This window comes from Scyliorhinus torazame, chromosome 11, assembly GCF_047496885.1.
Source record: "Scyliorhinus torazame isolate Kashiwa2021f chromosome 11, sScyTor2.1, whole genome shotgun sequence".
NCBI classification, from domain to species: Eukaryota; Metazoa; Chordata; class Chondrichthyes; order Carcharhiniformes; family Scyliorhinidae; genus Scyliorhinus; species Scyliorhinus torazame.
Genome location: NC_092717.1, coordinates 9,978,449 through 9,991,193, shown reverse-complemented (window position 1 = coordinate 9,991,193; position 12,745 = coordinate 9,978,449). Strand labels below are relative to the sequence as shown.

The 12,745-nt window shown below is 53.8% G+C and overlaps 1 protein-coding gene across 5 annotated transcripts in view; it reads left to right on the top strand.

Annotated features, from left to right (window-relative positions):
- The first annotated feature begins 2,304 nt into the window (after positions 1–2,304).
- The window catches only part of LOC140385106 (ATPase family AAA domain-containing protein 2-like), an 82,071-nt gene continuing 71,630 nt past the window's right edge, over positions 2,305–12,745 (top strand). For 2 of the 5 annotated variants that reach the window (XM_072466931.1, XM_072466932.1), the window contains exon 1: positions 2,307–2,770. In XM_072466931.1, coding sequence (XP_072323032.1) covers positions 2,654–2,770 — 117 coding nt within the window. In that variant the 5' untranslated portion in view covers positions 2,307–2,653. Of the gene's footprint in view, positions 2,771–12,745 lie in introns of all 5 variants that reach the window. The other 3 variants (XM_072466930.1, XM_072466929.1, XM_072466933.1) reach the window with 3 other exon arrangements.

Below are 12,745 nucleotides of genomic sequence, written 5' to 3'. Positions count from 1 at the left end.
GAGAACTAAAATTTATACTGCATGAGAAAATAAAGTGCTGATTGGTTGGCAGATTGAGCTCTAACTGATCAAAATGTTGCCATGGTTAAGGCATCGGAGCCATTGTCCCCGACCCCGCTTTTGTTTATCTATGTGTATATTCCTAGCACACTCGGTGTTGTTCAGCCAGTACTGCCCAATTATGGAATCACATCTACTGTTAGACATTCTGTTCTGAGTTTTGCAAGCACAGGCTGGTTGAGTGAGGCCAGTACCTCTGCCTTTTGCGAACTGCCGAAATGATCGAAGTAACATGCTATTTAATAAGATCTGCCAGACTTGGAGAAGGTGATGTTGAGCTGCCTTCTTGAATACATCTGAGGGGCTTGCTCGGCCATTTCAGAGGGCACATTGTGGTGTGAGGTGATTCCTTTTGGGAGGACTAACAATGGAAGGACATACACAATTAACGGTAAGACGCTCGGAGCTGCAGAGGACCATGAGTATACGTCGAATCCAAATTAGTAGTGTTAATCAATTTATAGCTTTATTCAAGTTAAAGCTATTTTGTGGTCTTTGTGAACACTACGCCAACCATCCTGAATTTAGCAACACAAAGAGTACCACAAATACCTTCATAGCTTTCTTCATGGTCAAGAAGGAATTTAAACTGCTGTGTTCTCCTGCACTGGCTGATATTTATCCAGGAAGTGCCGCTTGGGTAGGATACCTTAAATATTGTCAGCATTTACTGGGAGCTGAGTTGTGTGTGGAGTTCTAGTTCAGGTCCAGAGATTGTGATTAGTGAGAGAATAATCATTTCAACAAAAAGATGACACCTTGTTTGAGCACCCTCCAGATTTAGTTTTGCTTTATGAGAAGGGAAGTTAAGGAACTAACTTTAACCTTTACTGACTGGGTAAGAATTTGAAAACTTGTTCAGTCCAAGATTAGGACGATTGGAATGTAGGAACAGAAATAAACTATTCTCCCTCATGAGGCCATGGCTGCTCTCTCTGTATATTTTAAAAATAAGTTTAGAGTGCCCAATTCATTTTTTTCCAATTAAGGGGCAATTTAGCGTGGCCAATCCACCTACCCTGCACATCTTTGGGTTGTGGGGGCGAAACCCACGCAGACACGGGGAGAATGTGCAAACTCCACACAGACAGTGACCCAGGGCTGGGATCGAACCTGGGACCTCGGCACCGTGAGGCAGCAGGCTAACCACTGTGCCACCGTGCTGCCCTCACTGCTCTGTATTTTAACTCCATCGTTTTATAATCCTCAAAACACTTACTGAGCAAAAACTATGAATTTCAGTTTGGAAATTTCCCTCTACCCCCCAGTTGTTTGTGGGAGAGAGTTCAATATTTCCACCATCCCACGAGAATGGCAAGAGGGGTTCGGAACCTACGCAGAGTGGCAAAGGTAAGAGAAACAAGGACAGTAATAAAAGAGCATTAAATGCAAAAGCGGTAGGCGGGGTCATCAAAAACGAGAGGCAAATAGGCCCATAGTACAAAGAAAAGTTATGGTGATTGATTGATTTGTCACATGTACCAAGGCACAGTGAAAAATATTGTCCTGCTTACAAACCTGGCATATCGTTCCACACATAAATACATTGAACGTACTGTAATAATTTTAGAACACACTATAATAACGGTTATAAAAGATGTAGGAAGAGAATCTGCAGGGGAGAGCTCGCAAAGATTAAAAACGGCAAAAAGGCAAGCCTACATACAGGCTTTGTATCTTAATGCTTGAAGCATTCGGAATAAGGTGAGTCCTGAAAGTCGGCCTGCTTGGGTCCCAAATGTCAGCCAGTTGGCAAAAGTGGGTCCCGGGGATAAAAGAAAACACTTGGCCTCTTGCTGTGCTGTATGGCCCTATGACATTGCTGTGGGTCTGGGATCATATGCGGGCCAAATCAAATCCTGTTTATGCCAATCACCACTGCAATAATTATTTATCCCAAACTAATTTAATTCATAAGCTGAATTTAAATTTTCACCACTCCCCTGGTGGGATTCGAACTTGCCGCTTCCAATCATGAGTTTGGACAGCACTCATCCCGGCCAGCAGGCAGCCCACGTGTTTCTCCCGTTCAAAGCACGCCCAGAATGTACGTCATGTGTTGACCTAACTGTGATTGGTCCGATGTGAGGTAACCAAGGGAACCACGTGGCACCTCCATTCCCTGATTGGCTGAAAGGCTGATCAATCAGGGACGGCGGCACTGCACTGACGGGGGGGGTTTGGGCGGAGCGAGCCTTCCCTCCCTCCCGGGCCCGGATGAAGTGAGTTGGGAAGTCGGCCGCTTGGCTCGCGGCGAATTCTTCCGCGCCCGTCCGGAAAGATTCGAGCTTTCGCGAAAACAAAACTCCGCCCAGACAATATTCGGGGGGTGTCTGCGCGGGTTCCGTTCAGCCTGCCCGTCCCCCGACGGCCGGGGCGAACGGCGATCGGAAGGGAACTACTTTGGGCGCTTTGCTGGCGGCAGGATCGGGGAGGTGGGCGCGCGGGAAAGTTTTGGCGCCAGAAGCCGCCAACTGCCGGAGCGCGAGACCAACGGTCAGCGGGTGGCGGCCGTGCGGAGCAGGACCCGCTCATTCCCCGTCTCAGGGAAGGCGAGTGAGGGGGGGAAACTATCACTAATACCGCCGTCACCATGGTGATGCTGAGGAGCGGCGCCTCCCTCAGCCTGGACTCCAGCTCCGAGTTCATCGCCCTGCGCCAGAGCGAGACCCCGCCGGCCCGCTACGGCAAACGGAGCCGGGCCCAGACGGTAAGCGAGCGGGTAGAGGAAGGGACGGGGCCCGGACGGCGGATCGTCGTCACTCGCGGGGGGCGGCTGAAGGTCTCGTGGTGAAGCCGGCTGGAAGTGACCGGCCTGCGGGGAGGGAGGGGCCGGCAACCCCCTCCCCCCAATGTTGATGACGACGACAGTCTCTCTGGCCTGGGCCGCTCGGTCAGCGGTCACCATTACAGCGATGCCCCGCCCCCCCCCGTGTTTATCTTTCATTTATTCCTCCACCCGCTGCCCCCGGATGGGGGGGGGGGGGGGGGGGGTCGCCGCTGCTAATGGAGGCGGGGGTATCCCAGCATTCCAGCTGCCGGGGATAGTCCTCTATCCCGCGCCCCCAATCCCCTCCCCCCCCCCCCAAACCCCTCCCCCCCCCCCCCAAACCCCTCCCCTCCCAATCCCCTCCCCCCCCCAATCCCCTCCCCTCCCCAATCCCCTCCCCTCCCCCCCAATCCCCTCCCCTCCCCCCCAATCCCCTCCCCTCCCCCCCCAATCCCCTCCCCTCCCCCCCCAATCCCCTCCCCTCCCCCCCCAATCCCCTCCCCCCCCCAATCCCCTCCCCTCCCCCCCCAATCCCCTCCCCTCCCCCCCCAATCCCCTCCCCTCCCCCCCCAATCCCCTCCCCTCCCCCCCAATCCCCTCCCCTCCCCCCCAATCCCCTCCCCTCCCCCCCAATCCCCTCCCCTCCCCCCCCCAATCCCCTCCCCTCCCCCCCCCAATCCCCTCCCCTCCCCCCCCCCAATCCCCTCCCCTCCCCCCCCCCAATCCCCTCCCCTCCCCCCCCCCAATCCCCTCCCCTCCCCCCCAATCCCCTCCCCTCCCCCCCAATCCCCTCCCCCCAATCCCCTCCCCTCCCCCCCAATCCCCTCCCCTCCCCCCCCAATCCCCTCCCCTCCCCCCCAATCCCCCCCCCCGATCCCCTCCCCTCCCCCCGATCCCCTCCCCTCCCCCCGATCCCCTCCCTCCTCCCCCCGATCCCCTCCCTCCTCCCCCCGATCCCCCCCCAATCCCCTCCCTCCCCCCCCAATCCCCTCCCTCCCCCCCAATCCCCTCCCTCCCCCCCAATCCCCTCCCTCCCCCCCAATCCCCTCCCTCCCCCCCCAATCCCCTCCCTCCCCCCCCAATCCCCTCCCCCCCCAATCCCCTCCCTCCCCCCCCAATCCCCTCCCTCCCCCCCCAATCCCCTCCCTCCCCCCCCCAATCCCCTCCCTCCCCCCCCCAATCCCCTCCCTCCCCCCCCCAATCCCCTCCCTCCCCCCCCCAATCCCCTCCCTCCCCCCCCCAATCCCCTCCCTCCCCCCCCCAATCCCCTCCCTCCCCCCCCCAATCCCCTCCCTCCCCCCCAATCCCCTCCCTCCCCCCCCCAATCCCCTCCCTCCCCCCCCCAATCCCCTCCCTCCCCCCCCCCAATCCCCTCCCTCCCCCCCCCAATCCCCTCCCTCCCCCCCCCCAATCCCCTCCCTCCCCCCCCCAATCCCCTCCCTCCCCCCCCCAATCCCCTCCCTCCCCCCCCCAATCCCCTCCCTCCCCCCCCCCCAATCCCCTCCCTCCCCCCCCCCAATCCCCTCCCTCCCCCCCCCCAATCCCCTCCCTCCCCCCCCCCAATCCCCTCCCTCCCCCCCCCCCAATCCCCTCCCTCCCCCCCCCCCAATCCCCTCCCTCCCCCCCCCCCAATCCCCTCCCTCCCCCCCCCCCCAATCCCCTCCCTCCCCCCCCCCCCCAATCCCCTCCCTCCCCCCCCCCCAATCCCCTCCTCCCTCCCCCCCCCAATCCCCTTTCCCCCGCCCTCCGCCTCCCCCCGCCCTCCGCCTGCCCCCTCGGCCGCCGCCCGCCCGCCCGCCTCCTCCATCTCTCTCTCCTTTACCCCCCCTTTGAGAATCTTGTACGCTTCAAATGCACTTTGTTAATCTAAACTTTCGAGACTATATAGCCAACTTACTCGGCCCCTCTTCCTAAGACAACCCTCCCATCTCGGAAACCATTACGAACCTATATATATATATTATATATATATATATATAAATTTCGAGTACCCAATTAATATTTTCCAATTAAGGAATAATTTAGCGTGGTCAATCCACCTAACTTGCACATCTTTGGGTTCTGTGGGTGAAACCCACGCAGACACAGGGAGAATGTGCAAAGTCCACACGGACAGTGACCCAGGGCCGGAATTCGAACTCGGATCTCAGCGCTGTAGGCTGCAGTGCTAACCACTGTGCCACGTGCCGCCCTTTGGATAGTGCACTTTGAACTAAAGATGGATGCTGTGCCACCCCAAATTTTGCAGGCTTAAAATTAGTGACAAAATCCTATACATCAGGCAGTGTGAACACACACGTGTTCAGTGGAGAAAGCGCATCGGCTGCCGTATTGGTAGACTTGGAAAAAGAGGCGTCCGGGACCCATACCTGATCGGCTGTTGTACATTTGCAAATAAGGGACTGACCTCTTGTTTGAGGCTCTTTACAAATTTGGTGTGCCCATAGACCATCCCTTCGACGCTGACACCAAGAAGATGGATTTGCAATAAAAATTACTTTGAATGTGGAGCTGAAGACTGCTGTCTCAATCAAATGAGGTCTGAGGACCGATTGTAGTAGACTCCTAATTGTTTAAGTATGTCCACGCTGTAAATTATTTCATTGTCTTCTGTGGGCCGTCTCATGATTGAAGTCTGATGTGGGATCGCCAATGTACCGGCAGTTTCTAGTGTTTTTGGTGCTTGGAAAACACCACCTGTGACCTTCCACTGAGCATGTTGGCTGAACCAAATTTTGGTGCAGGCCTTCTAAGTGGGTGGGTTGACTGCATGGCTGCAATGTTTTCTGAAGAGAAAGGTGGTCCGCAGGGCAGGAGTTTGTAAGATTTTTTTTTTTTAAACCGTGTCTTTATATATTTAGTGTTGACTATCTTGATGTAATTTATTCTGAGGCAAAAAACCCAAAAGATTTGCTTAGGGATTCTGAGATCAATGCTAGATAGGCCAATCAGCCCTTCGGGCCGTGCAGCAAGACATGCAGGAGACATGACCTAATTTGAGTTGATTGAAAGGTGGTTTCCATGCTGTTGAATTCAGCACGATAGACCGGGTTGCTTGGAGTTTTATCCGCTGTAGAATTCTCGTGGTGGACATTGGTGTTTTTGAAAGAGCTTTGATGTGGTGTCCATAGGAGACCCAGAATTCTCCACCATACTGCAGGGTGCTAAGAACAAGGGCCTGATGAGGTTTGATTTTAGTTTTCAGCTTAATGCCCTGCTGCTTCCAGAAAGGTTATCAAGTTGGCTATAGGGAGAACTTGCTTTTTGAATGTGCACTGGTATCCTCATCAGTAGGGATATCCCACCAAGATACCAAAACTTTTAAACAGTCTATCTGGTGCTTTGTGGAATCATCTTGATTTTGGCAGAAACCTACCTAATCATGTTCTTGGGAAAAACTGATTTGTGGATCAAGGGTATTGGCAGCACTTGTTGTACTTGCCATAGTTTGGATGACTTCTTATGATGTGGGCAGCTGAGCACAATATGTCGAAGTTCTTTGAATACTGACTTTGTGCTTTTGGTGAAGGCACATTCATAGAATCCCTACAGTGCAGAAGGAGGCCATTCAGCCTATGGAGTCTGCTCTGCCCTCCCCGTAACCAAACCTGCACATTGTTGGACACTAAGGGGCTATTTATCATGGCCAGTGGGAGGAAACAGGAGCACCCAGAGGAAACCGATGCTGACACTGCAAGAACGTACAAACTCCTCCACAGACAGTCACACAAGGCCAGAATTAAACCCCGGTCCTGGTGCTGAGGCAGCAGTGCTAGCCCACTGCCACTATGCTGCCTTCTGGAGAGATTGAAGAGAGCGGAGCTAGTGTTGCCTGCGGGCTTGTCAGGAGTGAGTTTCTTAAACATTGCAGCAAAGGAGAAATTGAATCATTGGGGAGCCACAATGCAACCTTGTCTTTTATGCCTTTGGTTACCACAAAGGCAGACCATCTCATCACTGGCATAAACTCACCCAATCATGCAGTAGTTACAGAATTTTGGCAAACTTGTTCAGACATTTTGGCTATTTTGTCTTGTCATTTTGCATTGTTATGGTTTGCTAATGTCAATTATGTTGAAGGAAACAGATGATGGATATTTGAACAAGTACAATAGGCGATAGCTGGGACATTTGAGTGTGGGTGAAGAGTGTTGACACTGAATAAAGGTTAATGAATGGAAGGGCTGTGTGTCCTAGTTTTGACTTTCACCAGCATGGATCCTGTTATTTTAATAACTGATAATGGTTGGCCTAAAGGTGAAGATTAATAACGGAGATACCTTTTCAAGCAGTTGAAGTTATTTTGGAGAAGAATGGCTGAAACCCAGTGTCAAGTTTCCGGGTATGATTTTCCATCATTGTTCTGTGAAGCAGAACCATTTGACCAATGAAAGAATGAAGTGGAAGCGTCCACAAGAAAAATCAAGGGATGGCCTTGAGGAAAGTTTGGAAAATCTATGTACAATACTATTTTTTTGTAAAAAGAAAAAAAAAAAAAAATTTATTAAAGGTTTTCATAAAATATCAATAACAAAATGAGAACGAAAAAGAACCCAACACTGGTAAGTACAAAACACAATCTAAAAAAGGAACCCCCCCCCGGTACCCAGATAATAAATTAACATTAACACCCCGACTTAAGACAACAGGTGTATACACCCCCTCAGACCCTTCCAGTGTAAATAACATAAACAAAAATAAAGTAACCCCCCCCCCCCCCCCCCCCCGAGCTGCTGCTGCCATTGACCAATGCCTAGCGTTCTGCCAGAAAGTCTAAGAACGGTTGCCACCGCCTAAAGAACCCTTGTACCGACCCTCTCAAGGCGAATTTCACCCTCCAATTTAATGAACCCTGCCATGTCGCTGATCCAGGATTCCACACTTGGGGGCCTCTCGTATCTTTCCACTGAAGGAGAATCCTCCGCCGGGCTACCAGGGACGCAAAGGCCAGAATTCCAGCCTCTTTCGCCTCCTGCACTCCCGGCTCCTCTACCACCCGAAATATTGCCAGCCCCCCCCCCCCCCCCCCCCCCCCCCCCCCCCCGAGAGCACCCTGTCCTGTACTGTGTGGCAGTAGCTGTGGGAATTTCACCACCTGCCGTCTGGCAAACGCCCTTACCTGTAAGTACCTGAAGGTGTTCCCCAGGGGGAGCCCGTACTTCTCCAGCTCACCCAAGCTCGCGAACTTCCTGTCCACAAACAGGTCCCCTAACTTTCGTATGCCTGCCCTGTGCCACCCCGAAAACCCTCCACCTGTTCTTCCTGGGGCGAACCGGTGGTTCCCCCGTAATGGGGTCCACGCCGAGGCCCTAACTCTTCCCCCCCCCCCCCCCCCCATGCCGCCTCCACTGCCCCCAAATTTTGAGGGCCGCCACCACCACCGGGCTCGTAGTATACCTCCTTGGAGGCAGCGGCGCCGTTGCCAGCGCCCCCAGACTTGTACCCACACAGGATGCCGTCTCCAGCCTCTTCCATGCAGCCCCCTCCCCCTCCATCACCCACTTGCGCACCATTGTAGCATTGGCGGCCCAGTAGTACCCACAGAGGTTGGGCAGCGCCAGCCCCCCCTATCTCTACTCCGCTCCAGGAATACCCTCGGAGTCCCTCGCGCCCACACAAACCCCATTATACTCCTGTTAACCCGCCTGAAAAAAGCCTTCGGGATAAACACTGGGAGGCACTGGAACAGGAACAAAAACCTTGGGAGCACCGTCATTTTGATTGACTGCACCCTACCAGCCAGGGACAGCGGCAACGCGTCCCACCTCTTGAAATCCTCCTCCATTTGCTCCACCAGCCTTGTAAAGTTAAGCCTAGGTATGCAGGACCCCCTGGCCACCTGGACCCCCAAATATCTGAAACTCCTCTCCGCCCTTTTTAGTGGGAGCTCGCCAATCCCCCTCTCCTGGTCCCCTAGCTGAACTACGAACAGCTTGCTCTTCCCCATATTGAGCTTGCACTCCGAAAAGTCCCCGAATTCCCTAAGCATCCTCATTACCTCTGGCATTCCTCCCACTGGGTCCGCCACATACAGCAGCAGGTTGTCCGCATAAAGTGACACCCTGTGCTCCTCCCCACCCCGCACCAACCCCCTCCAGTTCCTCGACTCTCTCAGTGCCATCGCCAGTGCGAAGAGCAGGAGGGACAGGGGACACCCCTGTCTCGTCCCTCGGTGCAACCGAAAGTACTCGGACCTCCTCCTATTTGTGGTCACACGCCATCGGGACCTCGTACAACAGCCTAACCCACCTGACAAACCCCTCCCCAAACTCGAACCTCTTCAGCACCTCCCACAGGTACCCCCCACTCTACCCTATCGAAGGCTTTCTCAGCGTCCATCGCCACCACTATCTCCCCCTCCCTCACCGGCATCATGATAACGTTCAAAAGCCTCCGCACATTCGCGTTCAACTGTCTCTCCTTCACAAACCCCGTCTGGTCTTCATGGATGATCTGCGGCACTCAATCCTCGTGGCTAAGACCTTCGCCAGCACCTTGGCATCTACATTTAGCAAGGAAATCGGTCTGTAAGACCCACATTGCAGGAGATCCTTGTCCCGCTTCAGGATCAAGGAGATCAGTGCCCGGGACATCGTCGGGAGTAAAGCCCCCCCCCCCCCCCCTCCCATGCCTCATTAAATGTCCTAACTAACAGCGGGCCCAACTGGTCCATATATTTTTTCTAGAACTCGACCGGGAAACCGTCCGGCCCCGGTGCCTTCCCCGCCTGCATGCTTCCTATCCCTGTGATCAGCTCCTCCAGCCCAATCGGGGCCCCCAGTCCCGCCACCAGTCCCTTTTCCACCTTTGGAAACCTCAATTGGTCCAGGAAACGGCCCATCCCTCCCTCCTCCCGTGGGGGCTCGGATCGGTACAATTCCTCATAGAAGTCCCTGAAGACCCCATTGACGCCAACCCCACTCCGCACCACGCTCCCTCCCCTGTCCTTAACTCCCCTGATCTCCCTAGCTGCGTCCCGCTTCTGAAGCTGATGCGCCAGCATCTGGCTTGCCTTTTCCCCATACTCGTAGACCGCCCCCTGGGCCTTCCTCCACTGCACCTCCGCCTTCCTGGTGGTCACCAGGTCGAATTCGGCCTGGAGGCTGCGCCTCTTCCTCAACAATCCTTCCTCAGGTTCTTCCGCATACCTCCTGTCTACCCTCACCATCTCCCCCACCAGCCTCTCCCTCCGCTCCTTGTGGGCCCTGATGGAGATCAGCTCTCCCCTCACCACCGCCTTCAGTGCCTCCCATACCATCCCCACTCGGACCTCCCCGTTGTCGTTGGTCTCCAAGTACCTCTCTATACTTTCTCGGACCCGCTCGCTCACCTCCTCGTCCGCCAACAGCCCCACCTCCAAGCATCACAGCGGGCGCTGGTCCGAAATGGCTATTGCTGAATACTCGGTATCCTCTACTCTCGCTATCAGCGCCCTACTCAAAATGAAAAAGTCGATTCGAGAATAAGCCTTATGGACATGTGAGAAGAATGAAAATTCCCTCGCCCCCGGCCTTGCAAATCTCCATGGGTCCACCCCTCCCATTTGGTCCATAAATCCCCTCAACACTCTAGCCGCTGCCGGCTTCCTACCTGTCCTAGACCTGGAGCGATCCAGTGCAGGATCCAACACCGTGTTAAAGTCTCCCCCCATTATCAGGCCCCCCACTTCCAAGTCTGGGATCCGACCCAACATACGCCGCATAAAACCCGCATCGTCCCAGTTCGGAACATACACATTGACCAGTACCACCCTCTCTCCCTGCAACTTACCATTATGTACCTACCGCCATTATCTGCCACAATGCTCGACGCCTCGAATAACACCACCTTTCCCACCAAGATCGCCACCCCTCGATTTTTGGCATCTAGCCCCGAGTGAAACACCTGACCTACCCACCCTTTTCCTCAGTCTTATCTGGTCTGCCACCTTCAGGTGTGTCTCCTGGAGCATAACCACATCCGCCTTGAGCCCCTTCAGGTACGCGGGCCCGCTTAACCGGCCCATTCAGTCCCCTTACATTCCAGGTTATCAGCCGGATTAGGGGGCTACCCTCCCCCGCAGACTAGCCATGACCACCCCTCGGCCAGCCACGCGCCCGCACCCCACAGCGGCATACCCCCGTCTTGACCCACCCCACTCGCTCCAGCTCCTCCTTGATCTTAGCAGCAGCAACTCGATTTCCCCCCCACCCCCGGCTAGGACCCATCCTAGCTGGTTTACTCCCCCCCCGCCCCCCCAAATTGCAAGTCTGCTGACCCCGGCCACTCCTGCCTCCCCTTCGACTCCTCCCATTGTGTGGCACACCCTCCTCTTCCGCTCCCCATTTATGTACAATATTTATAAGAAAGGTGATCTGTTGAACGAATGGTCAGGTTTTGATGAATATGTAAGGGAGGACGGTTCCTCCATAGAAGAATATATCATGGAATTTAACAGGTTATATAACAGATTGCAGAAGTTCTATTTGGAGAGCTCTAATTATCATAGATAATCACTACAGTGCGGAAGAAGGTCATTCAGCCCATCGAGTCTACACCAGCCCTTCGAAAGAGCACCCTACTTAAGCCCACACTTCCATCCTATCCCAGTCACCCCATCTAACCCTTTTGGACACCAAGGGCAATTTAGCATGGCCAATCCACCTAAGTTGCACATCTTTGGACTGTGGGAGGAAACCCACGCAGACATGCGGAGAACGTGCAGACTTCGCACAGTGCCCCAAGCCGGGAATCGTGCATGGGACCCTGGAGCTGTGCTGCAGTGAAAAGTATTGTTCTGCATATAGTCCAGGCAGATTGTTCCCTACATGAAAAACATAGGACATATGATGAATACGCTTGTGACATCTGGTGAAGCATACAAAGTGTGTTACTCACTAGAGATGATGCGTAGAGAGATCAGTTCAGTCCATAAGAGGGTCATTCAGAAGCTGTTTTTGAATCTATTCATGCGTGCTCTCAGACTTGTATCTTCTGCCCCATGCATGAGGTTGGAAGACCGAATAACCTTGGTGGGAGGGATCTTTGATTATGCTGTTTGCTTTCCCAAGGTTGCGGAAGGTGCAGGCAGAGTCAATGGCTGGGAAGTGGGTTCTCGTGATGAACTGGGCCGTGTCCACGACTCTGTCGTTTCTTAAGGTCTTGGGCTGAGCAGTTCCCATACCAAGCCTTGATGTAGCCAGATAGAATGCATTTTGTGATGCATCTGTAAAAATTGGTAAGAGTCAATGTGGACATGCCGAATTTCTTTAGTTTCCTGAGGAAGTATAAACGCTGTTGTACTTTCTTGGTCATGGCATTGACATGGGTGGACCAAGACATTGTTGATGATGTGCACACCTAGGAATTTGAAGCTGTCAACCATCTCTGCCGTGGCACCATTGATGCAGACGAGGTTTGTACAATACTTCAAATGACCAGCTCCTTAGTTTTGCTGACATTGAGGGAGCGATTGTTGTCATTACACCATACCACTAGGTCCTCTATCTTCCTCCTGTAAAATCTGACTCATTGTTGTTTGAGATCCGAGCCACTACAGTCACGTCAGCAAACTGGTAGATGGAGTTGGAGCCAAATTTTGCCGCACAGTCGTGTATGTATAGGGAGTAGGGGGCTAAGTATGCAGCGTTGCAGGGCCCTAATATTGAGGACTATCATGGATGTGTTGTTTATCCTTACTGATGTGGTCTATGGGGCAGGAAGCCGAGGATCCAGTTGCAGAGGGAGGAGCCAAGTCCTAGGTTTTGGAATTTTGACTACAGTTGCTCCTTCAACACCAACAATCCAGCCAAGCTCATATCACTGAATAGGAGTCCTTGTTGTTGAGATGTTCCAGGGGTGAGTGTAGGGCCAGGGAGGTGGTGTCTGCTGTGTACCGGTTGTGGCAGTATGCGAATTGCAATGGATCAAGGCATT